This window comes from Typha latifolia, chromosome 12 (assembly GCF_019914945.1).
Source record: "Typha latifolia isolate L0001 chromosome 12, TyphaL0001v2, whole genome shotgun sequence".
In the NCBI taxonomy this organism is placed as follows: Eukaryota; Viridiplantae; Streptophyta; class Magnoliopsida; order Poales; family Typhaceae; genus Typha; species Typha latifolia.
The window spans coordinates 8,001,034-8,018,117 of record NC_133097.1 but is presented as its reverse complement, the minus strand read 5'-3'; the positions used below and the strand labels follow the sequence as shown (position 1 = coordinate 8,018,117).

The 17,084-nt window shown below is 38.1% G+C and overlaps 2 protein-coding genes across 2 annotated transcripts; one reads left to right on the top strand and one right to left on the bottom strand.

Moving 5' to 3' along the window:
• Positions 1-1,098: 1,098 nt before the first annotated feature.
• On the top strand, positions 1,099-7,049 carry LOC140798505 (probable DNA helicase MCM8). The gene is made up of 17 exons (XM_073152355.1): positions 1,099-1,369; positions 1,463-1,603; positions 1,682-1,799; positions 1,883-2,105; positions 2,188-2,351; positions 2,645-2,908; positions 3,336-3,431; positions 3,526-3,678; positions 3,851-3,921; positions 4,002-4,120; positions 4,952-5,081; positions 5,272-5,323; positions 5,413-5,569; positions 5,679-5,853; positions 6,037-6,207; positions 6,285-6,398; positions 6,826-7,049. Exons 1-17 carry the CDS (start codon positions 1,184-1,186, stop codon positions 6,874-6,876), a joined length of 2,385 nt encoding a protein of 794 aa, XP_073008456.1. The 5' UTR covers positions 1,099-1,183; the 3' UTR covers positions 6,877-7,049.
• A 1,370-nt stretch (positions 7,050-8,419) lies between these two features.
• LOC140799114 (dof zinc finger protein DOF2.1-like) lies at positions 8,420-10,622 on the bottom strand. Its single transcript, XM_073153265.1, has 2 exons — positions 10,461-10,622; positions 8,420-9,625 (listed from the first exon to the last, which is right to left on the bottom strand). Exons 1-2 carry the CDS (start codon positions 10,485-10,487, stop codon positions 8,636-8,638), a joined length of 1,017 nt encoding a protein of 338 aa, XP_073009366.1. The 5' UTR covers positions 10,488-10,622; the 3' UTR covers positions 8,420-8,635.
• Between the last annotated feature and the right edge of the window lie 6,462 nt (positions 10,623-17,084).

Below are 17,084 nucleotides of genomic sequence, written 5' to 3'. Positions count from 1 at the left end.
GGATCGTTAGTTCAGCTTTTGAGCAGCTCATGCCGGTATAGCGCTTTATATTCATAGCAATTAATTTTTTTAAGAAAATATATTGTATTTTTGCATTGAGTGATCATTTGATTAATCGAGAATAATAAAAACAAAACTTCAAAGCTTTGACGTCAAAGATTAAGAGCAAATATGAAAGTTTAATTCAACCAGAGACTACGGCATAAAAAAGTAATGGCCAGTACCCAATCATGAGCTGCCACATATGGGACTGTAGAAAAACTTTACTGCCGGCTACTACCTAATTTGGGTCTCAATTCCACGACCCACTTCGAAAATTTCTTCCAACTATAATAAAAAGGCTATGGAATCGATTCTAATTCTAAATAATTATTATTATAAAATTTATGTGGTGATGGGTGATAGCTTAGCCCAATTGATAACTTAGAGTAATGTCTCAGCGGTATTTAGTTTGGAGCAATAGTTTGGCAATGCATATAACTTAAAGTCTAAATTAAATAGTTTAATATATTAGCTAAAATTTGATAAAAAGTATTACTACTTTTATATTTATGGATGGTTAGCTCTGTGTTCAACTTATATCTAATCTTAAGGATCTTAAATAATTAAAAATAAAAATCTCCTCTTTTGCTAGACCTCAAGTTTGAATAGACAAAGATTTTGGCGGTGAATGTATTAGCTTAATTAAAAGGGTTAAGGAATACTGAGTTATTCATGTATTCCGTGAGTGTAATTATGTGACTGATTGGATCACCCACTAACGAATGAAGTCGTCAATCACTTTTTCAATGGGCCTGAATGACAACACTTATTTGAATTTTGTAATATTTTGCAAACTTAAGCTACCTCAATTTAAGGAGCAATTAGCATAGTTGTACAGCTCGTTCGTTTAAAATAAAATTCATATATTACACTAACCAACTCTAGTAGCTTGATAGGGTGTTTGAAGCAATAGTTCAACGACCAAGTTGTTTGAAGTTTAAATTAGATAGCTTATTATATTTACTAAATTTTGATAAGTCTCGTGCCGATTAACTTTTTGTCCGGCTTATATTTAATTTTCGACTCTTGAATCCTATGTTGCACTAAAAAAAATTCTCTATATTTTTTCCGAAAATAAAATCTCGTCGTTGCCGCTCACCGCTTCGTCTCGCTTCGAGCTCGCCCCCAGACTCCCGCCACAATGTACGTCGACTCCCCGGAAACCCGAATTCGCGACCATCTCGCCGCGGATCCGCGCGTGGTGGCGCGGATCTGGTCCAACTACTTCCCAGGTTCCGATCTCGCCATGGACGATCCCAAGCTCGAACTCATATCCGCGCTTAACCCCTTCTTCACCTCACGCCAAGCCCGCCATTTCCTCTCTCAGGTATGTCTACCATTAGGGCTTCTTCTCGAAGTCCATTTGATATTTAGGGCTTCGATCCGTATGGTATGATGTGTCGGAACTTGGAATCGTAAGGTGGAGAACGACAACGGCGTCTTCTTTCTTCCGGTCGACTTCGAGCAGTTTCGGAAGGCATGCGGAGTTAAGGAACTGTATGGCGCTCTTCAAGAAAACCCTAAAGAAGCTTTGCTCTGCATGGGTGCTGCGGCTCACATGGTAGATTTCATGATAAATTCGGTTGCGGCTGACCTATAGATTTGCCCTTCAATTGACGATTCATAATATTTCTGTTAGGCTCTGTGTTCGAACGGGCAGGATTTCCAATTGGAGGATATAGAGAAGATTAATATTAGGCTTTATAACCATTCTGAGTCGCTGATTGCTTTGAAGAATTTGAAAGCGGCATATATTAGTAATTCTTGAACGTTCTGTACTATGTCGTTTTCTTGTATTCATCAGAGAGAGGAAATTTGACTTTAAGTTATTTTATGATAGAGAAATTTATTTCCGTGCATGGTACTGTGGTCAAAGTGAGCACGGTGAAGCCTCTTGTGCTGCAATTGGATTTTGCATGTGGCAAATGTGGAACTGTCATCACACGTGTATTTTCCGATGGGAAATTTTCGCCTCCGGTGACTTGTAGTGTTCATGGATGCAAAAGCAGAACTTTTGGCCCAATCAGATCCAGTGCCAAATTAATGGATTTTCAAAAGATAAGGCATGTGATTTCAAGTAAATGAATTTCTTTATGCATCTGCAATGCTAAAACTCTGGCGCTTTTCTTTTTCCTTGTCATCCAGGATTCAGGAGTTACTCAAATCTGAGAGTCATGAAGAAGGTCGGGTTCCTCGAACCGTGGAGTGTGAGCTGACTGAGGATCTTGTCGATTCTTGCCTCCCTGGAGACATTGTAACCGTTACCGGAATTGTAAAAGTAATCAACAATTACATGGATGTTGGTGGAGGTATAGTTCAGAATTTGCAATACATGACTATTAATGGACTAGGTGGCAAGTCCTTTCATGTTCTTTAGTTTTAGCAGTTCATTTGCAGTACATGACCTTTTAATATGGTAATCTTGTTTATTATCTTCTCAAAATGCCATCATTTAAACATCATATGCCTTGTTAGTCTAGATACCATTGAACAATGTTGATTCAAGCTTTGAATATTTGATGTAATATATATGAAACATGGGTTTCATCAATGTCATTTTGGAGGATGCACTCGGATTAACTTCTGATTTTTTTTTCCCCAGGAAAGTCAAAAAACAAGAATCACGGGTTGTATTACTTATATCTGGAAGCAATTTCAGTCAGGAACTCCAAGGCCCAGACCACTACCAAAGATTTTAACATGAATAGTTCTGAAACTAGAGCTAAAATGTTGTTAGACTTCCATGCATTTTCCCAAAGGGATCTGGAATTCATTGTTAAGTTTTCAGAGGAGCATGGCTCTGATGTCTTCCGTCAAATACTTCAGTCATTATGCCCATCCATTTATGGTCATGAACTTGTAAAAGGTAAGTCTATTTGGTATAACATACGTGTTGAAATATTTGATAGAAGTTTCAGATTCCTTGGCAATATTATCAATGTGTAATCTTTTACTGAATGGTATGACCTGGCCTAGAGGAATGGAGAAACTTTAATTAGCATTATGGATAAAGGTCACGTAAAAAATAGAGCGTAAAACTATTCAGTTAGTTAAATGGATTACATTATGAAACTATCTCTTAATCATACTATTTATGCATATCTGAGGAGCAATCAATAAATTTCAGAGAACATCTTGGATCATACTTCAAGTGCATATGGCATTATACTTTTTGTCTAAAAGTTTTTGTATTGGTTATATAATGAAATATCCTAGTGGCTTCATTGTTTTCACTGAATTTCACTGTTGTCTGCTGATATTTTTGAGCAATTGATTCTTTGTCCTTTCCTCAGCTGGTATCACTCTTGCACTATTTGGTGGTGTGCAGAAGCATTCAATGGATCAAAACAAGGTCCCAGTTCGAGGGGACATTCATGTCATTGTTGTTGGTAACTGACAAATTTGTCATATGCTTGTTTAATGCTTCAATTTTCAATAGCCAATAAAGAAACTATACTTATATTTTCTAGCGTGCCATTGTAGGTGATCCTGGACTAGGTAAGAGTCAACTCTTGCAAGCAGCAGCAGCAGTTTCTCCAAGGGGCATCTATGTGTGTGGCAATGCAACAACAAATGCTGGTCTGACTGTTGCAGTGGTTAAAGATTCTATGACAAGTGATTATGCTTTTGAGGCTGGTACTAATTATATTGAACATTGTCGTGTGAAAATTTCTTTCCTTTTCACACAGCATCTTGTAAAGGAGTGATTAGTTTCTTGAGTCAGTAATCAATTTTGCTCTCAGTCCTGATAGGATCTATTAGTTTTTTTTTCAAGTTTGGCAAACTCAGTTTTGGCTTTGGCAAACAGGTGCCATGGTCCTCGCTGATCGTGGATTATGCTGCATTGATGAGTTTGATAAAATGTCTGCTGAACATCAGGTGAGGTAGTTCTGATCATTGATAGAACTTTCTATATCATATAAATGCTTTAATTTTCTAAGTGAATTTCAGTTTCTTAGGCTCTTCTGGAAGCCATGGAGCAGCAATGTGTCTCCGTTGCAAAGGCTGGTCTTGTAGCAAGTCTATCTGCTCGTACTTCTGTATTGGCAGCAGCAAATCCTGTGGGTGGTCATTATAAGTAGGTTCATCTCCCTACTTGTAAACGCTTCATTTATAGCTTTCTTTCATGAGAAATTCTACCTTTTGTTTGTATTAAATTGGATACTGGGGCAATTAACCTTCACTATAATATGATAATAGATTGCGGAGTACAAGTGAATATGTTATGGTCATGTTGAAGATGCTCGACAATGGTTAATTGGTAGGTAGATTGTCAAATAATCTGGCAGGAGTCTCAGACTGTGATCATGATTGTCAATTTGGTGAGGTTTGTGTGTATATGACGAGACAAGCTATGGTTTTCTTCAGAACAATTGTTCTCTAGAAATAATTACATATTATCTGAAAGACAGTTTGGCTATTAAAAATGTTATTTTGTCCTTTCCTGAAAAGCAGTTTAACTTTCATAGAGACAAACAAATAATTGCAGTTCCCTTTATCTGTACTTTATTGTCTGCCATACTGGTACTTAACTGGTATAAAATGGTGTGAAAAGTTTAAGATACAATAGCCCTTTCTCTAGTATATTTCTCCAATTTGTAATGTGATGATCAGAAGCTTGACTTTCTAATCCATGATAATCTGCAACGGCCAACTACCCAGAGGCCAGAGTTAGGAACATTTTAAATACCTGCCTGGTATTATCAGTATGTTTTCTGCCGACACTCAATCATCTTTGTCAGAGATCATCTAATTTTTGCACATAAAACTGATTTGCTCTGTTTCTTTTAACATTTAAAGATGACACCCTCTCTCATCTTTAACATCTTTGATCATCACAAGTAGGATGAACTTTACAACATGTGCTGATTTTTGTTATTTTTCTTTGAATCTGTATAACTTATTGCAGCCGAGCAAAAACAGTCAATGAAAATCTGAAAATGAGTGCTGCTCTGCTCTCACGGTTTGATTTGGTTTTCATTTTACTCGACAAACCAGATGAACTGCTGGACAAGAGAGTCTCTGATCATATAATGGCAGTAAGCAACCATGCCTGAATTCCGTTCTTATTCTCCACTATATGCAATATGCATGTGATATAGGAGATTAGGATTGAAATATGTAATGTATCTTACTGGTGAACTGACAATTCTTATATGCATTTGAGAATCCACATGAACTATATTTTCACTTAGGAATTTAATATATAAATATAATTTTGACCTGCAGCTTCACTCGAATGATGGAGAACATCTGATTCGCAGTAAGAAGCTACGAAGAGGTACTAGTTTCACAACTTCTTGAGCTTGTGATTGATTATTATGAAAAGTTTTACTTACATTTTTCATTAATTGGGTGACAATTATGCAGCATTGCCCTGTGATGGGGATACCAACTTTGCAGTCAAGAGTAGCTCATTAACTTCAAGGTTGAGATTAGACCCACAAATGGAGAAGGACTTTGTTCCATTACCTTGTCCCCTTCTTCGCAAGTATATAACTTATGCAAGGAATTTCATTTTCCCTAGGTAAATTTGTAAAATTACATGATTAATTCCAATTTCCTTATGGGATGTGGCATGTCATCTGAAGTTGCTTCCTCTCCTACCCTTGATTTCTTTTGCTTATCTGTTTCAGAATGTCTAAACCAGCAGCTGAGATTTTACGATCATTTTATTTGCGACTAAGGGATCGTAATACTTCAGCTGATGGCACACCTATCACAGCAAGACAGTTGGAAAGTCTGGTAAGATTGGCCGAAGCTCGTGCCCGGGTGGATCTCAGGGAAGTAGTTACTGTTGAAGATGCTAAGGTAATTTACTTCCTGATATTCAATTCAGGTATAATTTGTGGTACACGATGTTGTTTTGGTTCAAAGTTCTGATGAACCTATACTTGATTTTGCTTTCCTAGAATTGGTTTCTAGGTTATTATTCCTCTACTCTTTTGAAGTATGGAAATGTTATATTCCATTAACTGGGTTTGCACTTTGCAGGATGTTGTTGAGATAATGAAGGAATCCTTATATGACAAATATGTCGATGAGCATGGTATTGTGGATTTTGCTCGTAGTGGTGGCATGAGTCAACAAAAGGAGGCGAAGAGATTTTTAAGTGCCCTCAACAAGCAATCTGAATTGGACCAAAAAGATTGTTTTTCAATTTCTGTAAGCCACAAAGCAATTTATTTTATTTTTGGATTTATGTTAGACATATTTATGTTGTATTGTGTATTCATTGGCAGGAGATATACAGCTTGGCAGATAGAATTAGCTTGAGAGTTCCAGATATCGATACATTTGTGGATAATTTGAACAGTGTTGGCTATTTGCTAAAGAAAGGACCAAAGATGTATCAGGTATGTTTCGTGACTCATTGCTTACCTTGTTAGCAGACAAACACTTTGCATTTTTCACTGGTATAGTTGGATAGTGATCCCATTACCAACTTGGCATCAGGCCAAATGAGGGTTTTGAGAATCATGAAAAAACTACTATTTGCTTTGTCTAAATACAGACATATTTGATAAACATGGTTGAAAGTCGTAGATTTTGTGAAAAAGGACATCTAAAATGCAACATAATATTCTAATGTCATGTCATCTTTCACTAATGATTTCATGTAAGATTGCCCGTAACCATTGAAGTACCAATGTTCCTTTCACGAGCACAGATGGATATATAGCTAAAAGTATGAGGCTGAGGCTAATCAAGATAATCTGTTCTTTAAAACTAATTTGAATCTGCAGTTTTGCTTTCATTGACAGTAAAATTATTTCTGTGTAGGTGTTGTCATCATCATACTCCCGCAGTCAATCGACAAGGTCAAGATGCTAGGTTTGCTAACAGTTGCTTTTCCGGTGACCATGCTGAGCTTGTTTATATGCATGTTATCAATCTTGATATGTACTAGCATAATGGATTACTGCATTCATTTCTCTTACGCTCAATCAGCTCCATCATTTGCAGAGTTAACTTCAAGTTTTAATGTAAATTATAAATTCGACAATTTTCCCTTTCACCATTTCTTCTGGACATTGCATTATACTACATTTTTGACGATGAAGGCGGCACCGTGGAGAAGGTGCTGGTGCTAGCGATGACGGTGGTGATCTAATTATCTTAAAATCACACCAAATTTTGAATTATTGCATCAAAGAAGCATGCTATTCTGTTCTGGCGTACCATCAAGTAGAAGATCTTGCATCTCCTAAGAAGAAAACATAAGGAGAGAGCATAGACCACAAAACTATTATCGGTGTATAAAAGCAACCTAATAACAATAATGTATACTACTATACCATCAAGTATGGCGTCCTTAATCTTGAAATTTTCATGAACAATTAATTCAAATGGCATTTGATTGATTTTGCTAATCCTAGTTTTAGGAAGCTTCCATTCGGTCTGGGCGTGTCCGTCCTACGAAGATAATTTTCAAATGAGTGCTGCTCTATCCGTGCATTTAAAAGATAAACTATTTTGGTTGGGAAGAAGACCGACAGACATGTGGCTGACACGTGTTGCGGGTATTTAGCGTGGATATGTTTATAGCTCGAAGTCGGTGCCGACATATTACTGTCAAGGTACCGGATGCCGAGTTTCGCATTTATGGTTGTACCCGCAGATATCACTGATGCTGTGGAAGCTAGAATAGTGTTCGAATCGTTTGATACGTTCAACTTAAGATCTTTTGGTAACCCAACTCAAATTTACAACGATAAAAAGAACCCATTAAGCAGTCAACTAAAGGTTCAAAAACTCCCAAGTGGTTCTTTTTCTATTTCATTTTTTTTTTTTTTTGGTCTCTCTCCAGAAGGAAGAAGCTTTGGCTGTGCTTGTTGAAATGCTACTGTCAAGGATGCTTAACCAAGATGCTCATCCCATGTCATCTTTGAGAGAGTACCCCTCAGTTCATAGATGCTTTAGGTTAAGAATTCCGAAAGCTAGTGCATGCTCTAATGATGCTAGCTACTTTAGGTTCGACAAGATCTAAGCCCATATCTTATTTCTCAAAAGAAAGAAAAAAAAAAGATCTAAAAACATATCTTGAGCCACAAATATGCACCTAAGGTAAGCAAAACACCATGAAATTATATGAGTTTATTAAGCTATGCTCCTGTACGAATCCAACTCAAGGGGCCATGCTTTCTCCAATCAGCGAAGATAAAACACCTATGCAGACAAGATATTCCCACTAGATTTTGTTGTTCTACTTTATAGGTTACCTCCTAAAGATTCCCAGGTCAGACAAAATCCTCACATAGATTTGATCTATCATTATATATTCCCACACACATAATTGTTCCTATTTACTTATGGTCATGCAAACCAAGCAAAATTGTATTTGAGTGGCACCAGTAGCTGATACCCTCACTCCTTGTTTTGGAAATAAATCTGAATGTTTGATTTACTTTATGATTGTCAGATCAACTAGCACTCAAACAAAAGATGGAAGCAGTTAAAAAGAAGACTATTACAATGGAGAAGAAGATAGGGCTTTAGGAGTTCCCAAATTAGGAAATTTTAGGCATGCAACTCCATCCATGGATGCAGCAGTTGGGACAAACCTATAGCACTGTCTCAGCTCAGTGCAACTCTACATCAGGGAACTGTTGATGAGTCCATGCCAAGAAGAACCTACCCCATTCCAGTAGTGATCTCTTCCAGGTTCCACAACCATGTTGCCATCTCCACCCATCTGCCATTGTAGACCCATCAGTACCTTGCTCTCTCCTCCATCCATTGCTTTGCAAGACCCTTGGCCACTTGCTACTACATCTCCAGTTGTAGCACCTGCCATTGCTTGAGTTGCACCACCATGTGGAATTCCCTCAAACGGCAGCACCACCTCTCCTCCATCAACACCACCATCACCAAACCCATAGTAGAAGTTGTGAAATCCACTTGGGTTATTATTATTGTCATTATTATTATTATTATTACTATTACTACTACCACCATCAAAAAACCCACCTCTTAGAATGTCCAGGAATCCACTGGTAGGAGCAGTAGGTGGATGGTTGGTGCTAGGGTTAGGGTTTCCTAGAAAGAAACCCTCATGGTGGTCATCTAGGCCTAGCTGCCTAGCAGTACTGGCTGGTGGTGGCTTGTGAAGGCTAGCAAAGGCAAGCGAGAGATCATTTGGGTCATAAGAGAGAGGTGCAGGAGGCATGAGGGTAGGGAGAAGTGGGCTTGGGTTGGTATTGGTGATCAAATCTTGATGATCATGAGCTCTTTTGGACGAGGTAGAGGAAGAGGTGGAGGAGGAGGAAGGGGAGGCTGAGCTGGAGGAGGATCTCTTGTTCTTCCTGCATCCACCTCCAACTGGGACATTCCTGAGAGACCCCCCTTGAGTCCAATACCTCCTGCAACCCTTGCAGAAGTATCTGGGCTGGGAGAGGCTGTAGTTGTTGTAGTAGCAAAACTTGGTGTTAGTGGAATCACATCTTGGGCATTTAAGAGCTTGATCAGGATGAGGCCTCACTTTCCTCTCCTGCTGCTGCTGCTGCTGCAGTTGTTGTTGTTGCTGGTGTTGATGTGTCATGGGGCAATTTGGAAATTCTTCCAGTGGGTACTTGGCCATGAGCTGTGGAGAAATCATTAATGGTTAGAATACATTGGAGGAGGAATTGATGAGTTTGATGAAAAGATGGAGCTCTGTGAGATGGGAATTTAATGAAGCTGGTGTTCCTCCTGATCATGGCTGGTGAAGTGCTGTCCTATTTGCAGTGCTTAAATGCACTTTTAACTGTCAAGGGATCCTTATCCTTTTCTACATACAATTAAAATGGAAGGAAGAAATGCCAATAAATGCTACAAGAATGGAAGCATCTATCTTATAGTGTGAAATTAATGGGTCACTGAAATGACCCAAAAATAACCTTATGACTACTAGCTTTAGGATGGATCAGACTAATCAATTATCTCTCTCCCTCTCATTCACAAAATCTCTTGTTGAGAAACCTTAGAAGCCCAATTGGGTCTTTTTCTACATGATCCATAGGTTAACTAGAGATGCCAGATACTTGGCCAAAAATCGATAATTTGAAGTTTCGTATCTAACTTGAAAGCCGAAATCCAAAGGGAAAAATAAATCTCCAACTCAAAATAAAGCATAGGAACAAGAAAAAGAAACAATCTTTCAGACTCAAAATGGCTAAAAATTTCACCTTTATAATGGCACCTCATAGAAAAGAAGCTTCAAGCTTCATGGCAAAGTTTGTGAAACCAAAGAGTACCAAAGATCCATGACCAAACAACTCCCAACTCAAACACAAAAGGTCAGAACCAAAAGAAAAAAAAATTCTCTAGCTAAATCAAATCAAATACCAGATCAAGTCAATTTAGTCTCATCTTAAAATGATGCGGAAGAATTGCTAATATGCAAGGTTTATGGCATGCTATGGATGATCTAGGCTTACCTGGTGGGGAGCAGTAGAGATCTCCATCCATGCAAAGAAAAAGAGAGGAATTAACAACCAGAGCAAGGGAAAGAGGAGCAAAAAGAAGAGTAGAACTGAGCTCCTACCCCCCTCTAATAAATAGAGAGAGAGAGAGAGAAGTGAGTGGTAGAGAGAGAGAAAGAGAGAGAGAGAGAGAGAGAAATTAAGGTGGAAGGAAATGATTACGTTCCGTACCAAACGATTGATGCGTTTTTGGCTTGCAAGGCCGCGAAAGCATAGAAATTTCCAGTCTTTCTCTGCAAACTGACTCATTAGGTGGGTCCCACTCCTTGGCGTGGAGCGGAGTGACGTTACTCTGGACCCCTCTCTCTCTCTCGCTCTCTCTCTCTCTCCTTTATCTCTTCTCTCTCTCTCTCTCCTTCTCTTTTCTCTCTCTACGAGAGACGATCGACGTGTGGAACTTCGTGACGGAGTGGAGTCGTAGATTGGTAGCGTGATCTCATGATGGCAGGTTCGGCATGGTGGGGGATCGATGATGGATGGCGCTAGCTCTAGCACCAGGATGGATGACCATCCATGCATGCATGGTGCGAGATTGTAACGGAAATTGGCCAACCTTGCATGTCATGTGGATCTCCATCACAGTGAAGTTCTTAAAAAGTTTAATTCATTGGTTTAGGGTACGTTCCTTCGACGACTAAGTAATATTTAACTATCACCGTCACTAGAATCACTAGTACAGCTCCATTATTGCCTACAGAAGATCAGAGAAACTAGTAATAAAACAGAAGAAGTTAATAATAGTTATGGAACAATATAAAGAGAGAGTAGAATCTAGAGAAGATGAAGTCCTTGTCACGCGAATTGGAGTAGCTTCTTCGATACAAAAGTACACGTGAAACCCATTCTCTATATGGTCAACATGTCCACATGAATCTCTCTCTCTCTCTCTCTCTCTCTCTCTCTCTCTCTCTCGTGTGAAAGGGAAGAGTGCATTCAAATGAGCTCAGTCTGCAAGATCCTCTGCAACCTGAAACTTACTTCAGTGAAGCTACTCGGTATAATGGATGTCACGTGACAAAGCGACAACCAAATATTAGGATAACCATTGCCCAGCTTATTTCGTTAGTTTCTTAAGCTCTATCTCATTTACTTAGAAACGTTCTACTACTATTTTATAGGAAAAAAACAATAAGAATAAGATAATTATTTAATATTTTATGTTAACATCATCAAAAAGATGAGAAAACCGATCAGATAATTGAATGGTCTATAAATAAAAAATGGGCAGTTAATTAGAAGGTGTCAATTTAATTATATATATTTTTTAAAAGATGCACTAGCGTGTTTAGAGTAAATATAGAAGACTTTGGCTCTTCTCACTACAGAATCTATCCGTGTAGACCAATCAACATCGCTATAATTGTGATATATATTAGCTTACCTTTGAAAACATCCAAACCGCTCCATTTGATCTCTTCCTACAAGCAAAGAATGTCAATATTTATAAGTGTGAGGAATAAATTAAGCCACCACTGTGATCACGACCGGTCAAACACGAGTGTCCGCATCGTTTGGGCTGCTAATGAACCCAATCCTAGTCATCACATCGCACTAATTCTCACCATTCGTACCACTGTTACCCACTAACTGAACTCCTCTTCTGGACAACCTCCCCTGAACCATAGATTCTGCCGGCCTTGTCAAATCAACGGTCTCCGATCGATGGGCTTCGAAGAACGTACGGTGCCACTACGCACGACGAGTAGAAGGTAAGGTAAAGTACGGCGAGCACTCCTCGTGCTGCTGCTTTTATTTCCTTCTGGGTCCATCATCATTGGGAATTTTACAAAACACACCTCGGCTTAATTTTTAACGCGCTTTTGTTGTCCCAGCCATTTATTTTTTACTGATTACAGTATTAATTTGTATATGGTGACTGTTGGGAATTCATGGAGTCTTAGTCTAATGTGAAACTAAATATTACTTTGTATCAAAATATAACAATTAAGTAAGTGTTAATGAGTTATATATAAAGTCTCTTTTATATTTTGTTCTTTTTTTTAATTGTGAAATAAAAACATGTGATACTCAACATATATATAGTATATACTTAATAAGTAGAATATATCAATTCAATTCGAGCATGCCAACACATCGTATATAACAATCTTCTGCTCTAATCCTATAATCTCGCGTAAATATTTTAGATTACTCTACTCGCTCACGATCAATAATAAATAAATAAATAAACAGTGCCAAATCTAGAATTCGCTTGAACACAGGGTCTTATGTGACAAAATCTTCTCCTCGGCTAAAAGAAGACTAGAAGGAGTCTCTTTTCCTTCTCAAAGGAAGCGAGAAGGTTCAGTCGAACATGGCAAGGACGACTCCGAAGTACTACCCGAGAAGGGACCGCTGCCATTAATTGGCGACGAAGGAAGGAATAATACCCGCCTCGGGCGGGCTCCACTCGCCACCCAATCCGAGAGCTTTGTCGGTGGTGTAGGGTTTATGGTGGGTCGCGGGTCCCACATCAGCAGCAGCAGATGCCTCCCATTACGGAGAACGTGATAGGGGGGGGGAAGGAGGGGTCCAGCTCATGCCCGGCACCCGGATAGCGATAGCGATAGTGGGGCGGATAGCGACTGGAATATTTCGGTATCCGAGCCCCTGGAGTTGGATAGCAGCGAGAAACCGATCGAGGTGGGCCCCGATAGCTATCCGCAACAAGGAAGGTATCACGCACCCTCGCTGCTCCGCTACTTATCCTAAGTTTATGCGCGTATCTCGTGGCAGCTTCTTTACAGCACGCGACATACTCTTTTCAAAAATAAAAATTAATTTTTTATTATAAACACCATATAGTGGTCAGGATAATAAGGAGAGATTAAAATTAACTTCAGATATTTTAGAGAATAAAAATAAAATATAGTGCGCAATAATAAATATCAATGTGATAAATGTGTAAATAACAATAAAAAGATAAATGTAAGCTGTTTTTGATAAATTTCCTTTAAAAAATTTTTTTGGTTGGCTAGGAAGATGTGACATTAATTAATTAATTATTAAGCACTAATGAGATAATGTTTGTGAATATGACACGTAGGAGATGTTAATATAATAATAAGGTGATGATGACAGTGTCTACTAGTGGATGATATAATTAAGGTGGTATAATTGTGAAGCACTAGGGGAATGTTTGGATGTATTATTAATGAGCACAAGGCACATAATCCTACAAAGATATTAAGCTTCTAATGAGGTCCAAAGGAAATGATTGGTGGTACATAGGTACCCTATTAAATTATTTGTCTTTTTGGCGTTAATTACTTCAAAGTTTTAACTCTTATTAGTCATCAAAAATTGCATGAAAAATGTTCATAAAAAAAAAAAGCTATACATGCAAATAAGATAATTTGACTGATAATTTAATGTTAAAGCGTCTTGAATTAAATTTAGCATGATCTACGAACAGAATATAGTATATTCAATTATTATTTATAAAAATTGAAACGTACTTATAATACCTCTTAGCAAAAAATTCCCTTTGATTAAGCAGACTAACGGTAAGGTTAATAATAAAAGAAAATTATAGGGTGTTTTTCGACAATTTCCTTTCTACATAGTGATATTTTATGGGGACGTTTGTTTGTATACAAAAAGAAACACAAAAAAATTAATAAAAAAAACCACAAAAACTTAAGAATTATCAATTCCCAACGGTTTTTATCAGCTTCGGCTTCTTCGCGGGCAGCGCGTGATCAGGGGATTGTCACGTCACCACTTCCCAACAAAACCCAACCAACTCAACGAAGAGGAAGAAGAAAGAACGATCCATGATCTACATCCCATCCATCCATCCATCCATCCATCCACCCATCATAATGAACCAACAGTTACTGCTACTGTCAACTGTTTTTGTCCCCCCCCCCCCCCCCCCCTGCTTACGTGGCCAGGCAGTAATAACAACCGTTAGATGAGAAGCGTCCGTCACACCGACGGCGGTGGATAGCTGCTGCTGTCGTCTCTCTCACTCTCTCTTTCTCCCCCCGGTCCGTTATGCGTGCGGTTTTCGTGTTCGGAAACGATCGAATCCCAACGTAACGCCTCAGGGTTAGTTGTTGTTTGGTTTTGGTTTGGGTTTGGGTTTTTATGGGGAGAGACGAGAGGGATTGGCTGCGTGAAGCAGCCAGCCGTCAGGGACGGTGTTGGTTTCTGTCGCGTGCGGTTAAAGAAACGTGACAGATTCCAAGTTGGAGGATGAGTACAGAGCAGAGGTGGCAGATCTATCTCGAATCTTTGACCAAATTGGGCCTCCTGCTCCTCACACATTTATTCATCTCTAAATAATCTCACACCCTAGATTTAATACTAAAAGACGTCCTGTAGTTGCCGTGTTACCTTATGTAAATTATAACGTGAAAATTTCACCATTTTATATTTTATTCATCCACGGTTTTTTTTTTTTTATTACATATAAATATAGCTGGTGAGACTATCATTCCTTAATTAGTACTTATTTGTTAATTAGATAAACCGGAGATAAACTAGACATGAATAAGATAAATAGAGTCAAATATTCTGTCTTCTCGACTTTCTTACTATATGAAGATCAACAGAAAAGTTTAGTATTTTGCATCTTATGTTTATGTATAGGGTCATTTGTTCTATAGCTAACACGTCAAAAATAGACTATTTATGTAATAAGTTTTGGATGATACCTAGTTTGGTCAAAAACTTGATCTATCTCTAGGTGATGGGGATGAATTGGGAAATGAGTGAGCTGAAATATTAGACTGTAGCAATTATAATGTGGTCTAGTAGTTGAGCCTAGAGTTGTCAAAAAAAGCTTGTGAGTTTGTGAGGCTCGTGGGCTCGACTCGTTAAGAATCCAGCTCGAGCTCTAAATGAGTCGAACCGAGCAAAGCTGAGTCAGCACTAGTTTACTTAAGCTCGACTCAATTAAACTCATATTATAAATATAAGATTTAGAACTATTGGATCTTAGATCTCAACTGGTATGATCTATATAAGAGAAGAATTAAAACCCTTCTCCAAGTCTCCAACCTTTATCCCCAAACCTATTGGCTAAACTATCTTTATCTCTCCAAACCCTCTTCACTATCGAAACCATCTTATCTCTCCCAAACTCTCTTCACTACCAAAACTCATTTCTACTTTCACCATTAAACTAATCTCCACTGAAACCCATCTCCATCTCCAAGCTCCTGCTAGCCACCACCACTGAAAAAGATATTTGGTGATCTTGGTCTACAAGCTTCGATCGGCCCCCTCTAAGCTCCTATCAGCCATCTCCAAATTTTCATTGGTCTCTAAGCTCCAAGCTCCAAACCTATCTTCTTCACCGACCCACGAGCTATTGAGCCTCATCGCGTTGAACCCGAGTCGAGAGCTAAACTGTTCTAGCTTGAATTGAGCTCGAGCCAAATAAAAATGTTCTCGAGCTGAGCTAGGCCCAGCTTGTAAGCTCGGCTCGTTTACTCCTAGTCGAGCTCTATCAACATATATTAGAGGTTATGAGTTTGAATTCCCTTTAGATATTGAAGTTATCATATAGTTTAAGCCCACTATAATTTTTCTTTTAAGATGGTTACCCTAGTTATCAAATATATATATATTAAAAAGTGCTAGCTCATTTGTTTAACCTAAGATTAGTCCACTGAGTCATAATCTATCATAAAACCAAAAAGTATTAGTCAGGAGCATCACTATTATATATATTTTTTTGAAAATTTATGGTTATTGGATAACTGGACCAATTCTCTCGTAGAAATGAACTACATCCGACTCAAATTGGGTCCAATACATGGAGTTCTATATTAGCTACAGTGGCGTTAACAAATATTTTACAATTTCATAATTGATCCGAGACGACACAAACACAAGGCAATCTTTCTAACAATCTAAATGCTTGGGCCACTCGCCACTGTCCATGTTAGAACTTGCTGGGCCGTGACCCATCTCTTCTTGTGAATGGCTAACTTCTAGTCTTTGGCATTCTTTCCCACTTCTCTCAGAAAGGAAAGGAATGCATGACTTCATATACAGAGCTGCCAAAATAATTGAGCCCGCTGGGGTTCGGCTTGTAACGGCTCGATCAAACTCTACTTAAAAGTGAGCGAATTCAAGCTTGATTGGCGGATTCATTTAGAGCTCAATCAAGTTTGGCTTGATAACACTTAAAATTAGCAATATAATATTTAATATTATATAGTATATAGTATATTTATGATGAATATGAACGTTTAGATCAAAATATAAATACTCATAATATTATTATATTAGTTCATATAAGTTTACCATTGAATCTTGTCCTATTTCAAACTTAATTAAACCTGAATTAAGTTTGATAAGACTCGATTTAAACTTGAAATTACTTATTGAACGACTTATTCAGGCTTGAGCTAGGCTCAAGTTTGAAATTCACTTAAATTGAAATTATTTTAATTTTAATTTAATCCTATAATTACGCTCAAAATTAATTTTAATTCAACTTAGTCGGCTCGATTACGATCCTAGTGATATAGATTTTGAATTTTAACCCATATATAGCATAAAATAAGGTAACAATTTGAATAATACTGAGTAAAGAGTGGGAAAATAATGAGTAAAACCCTA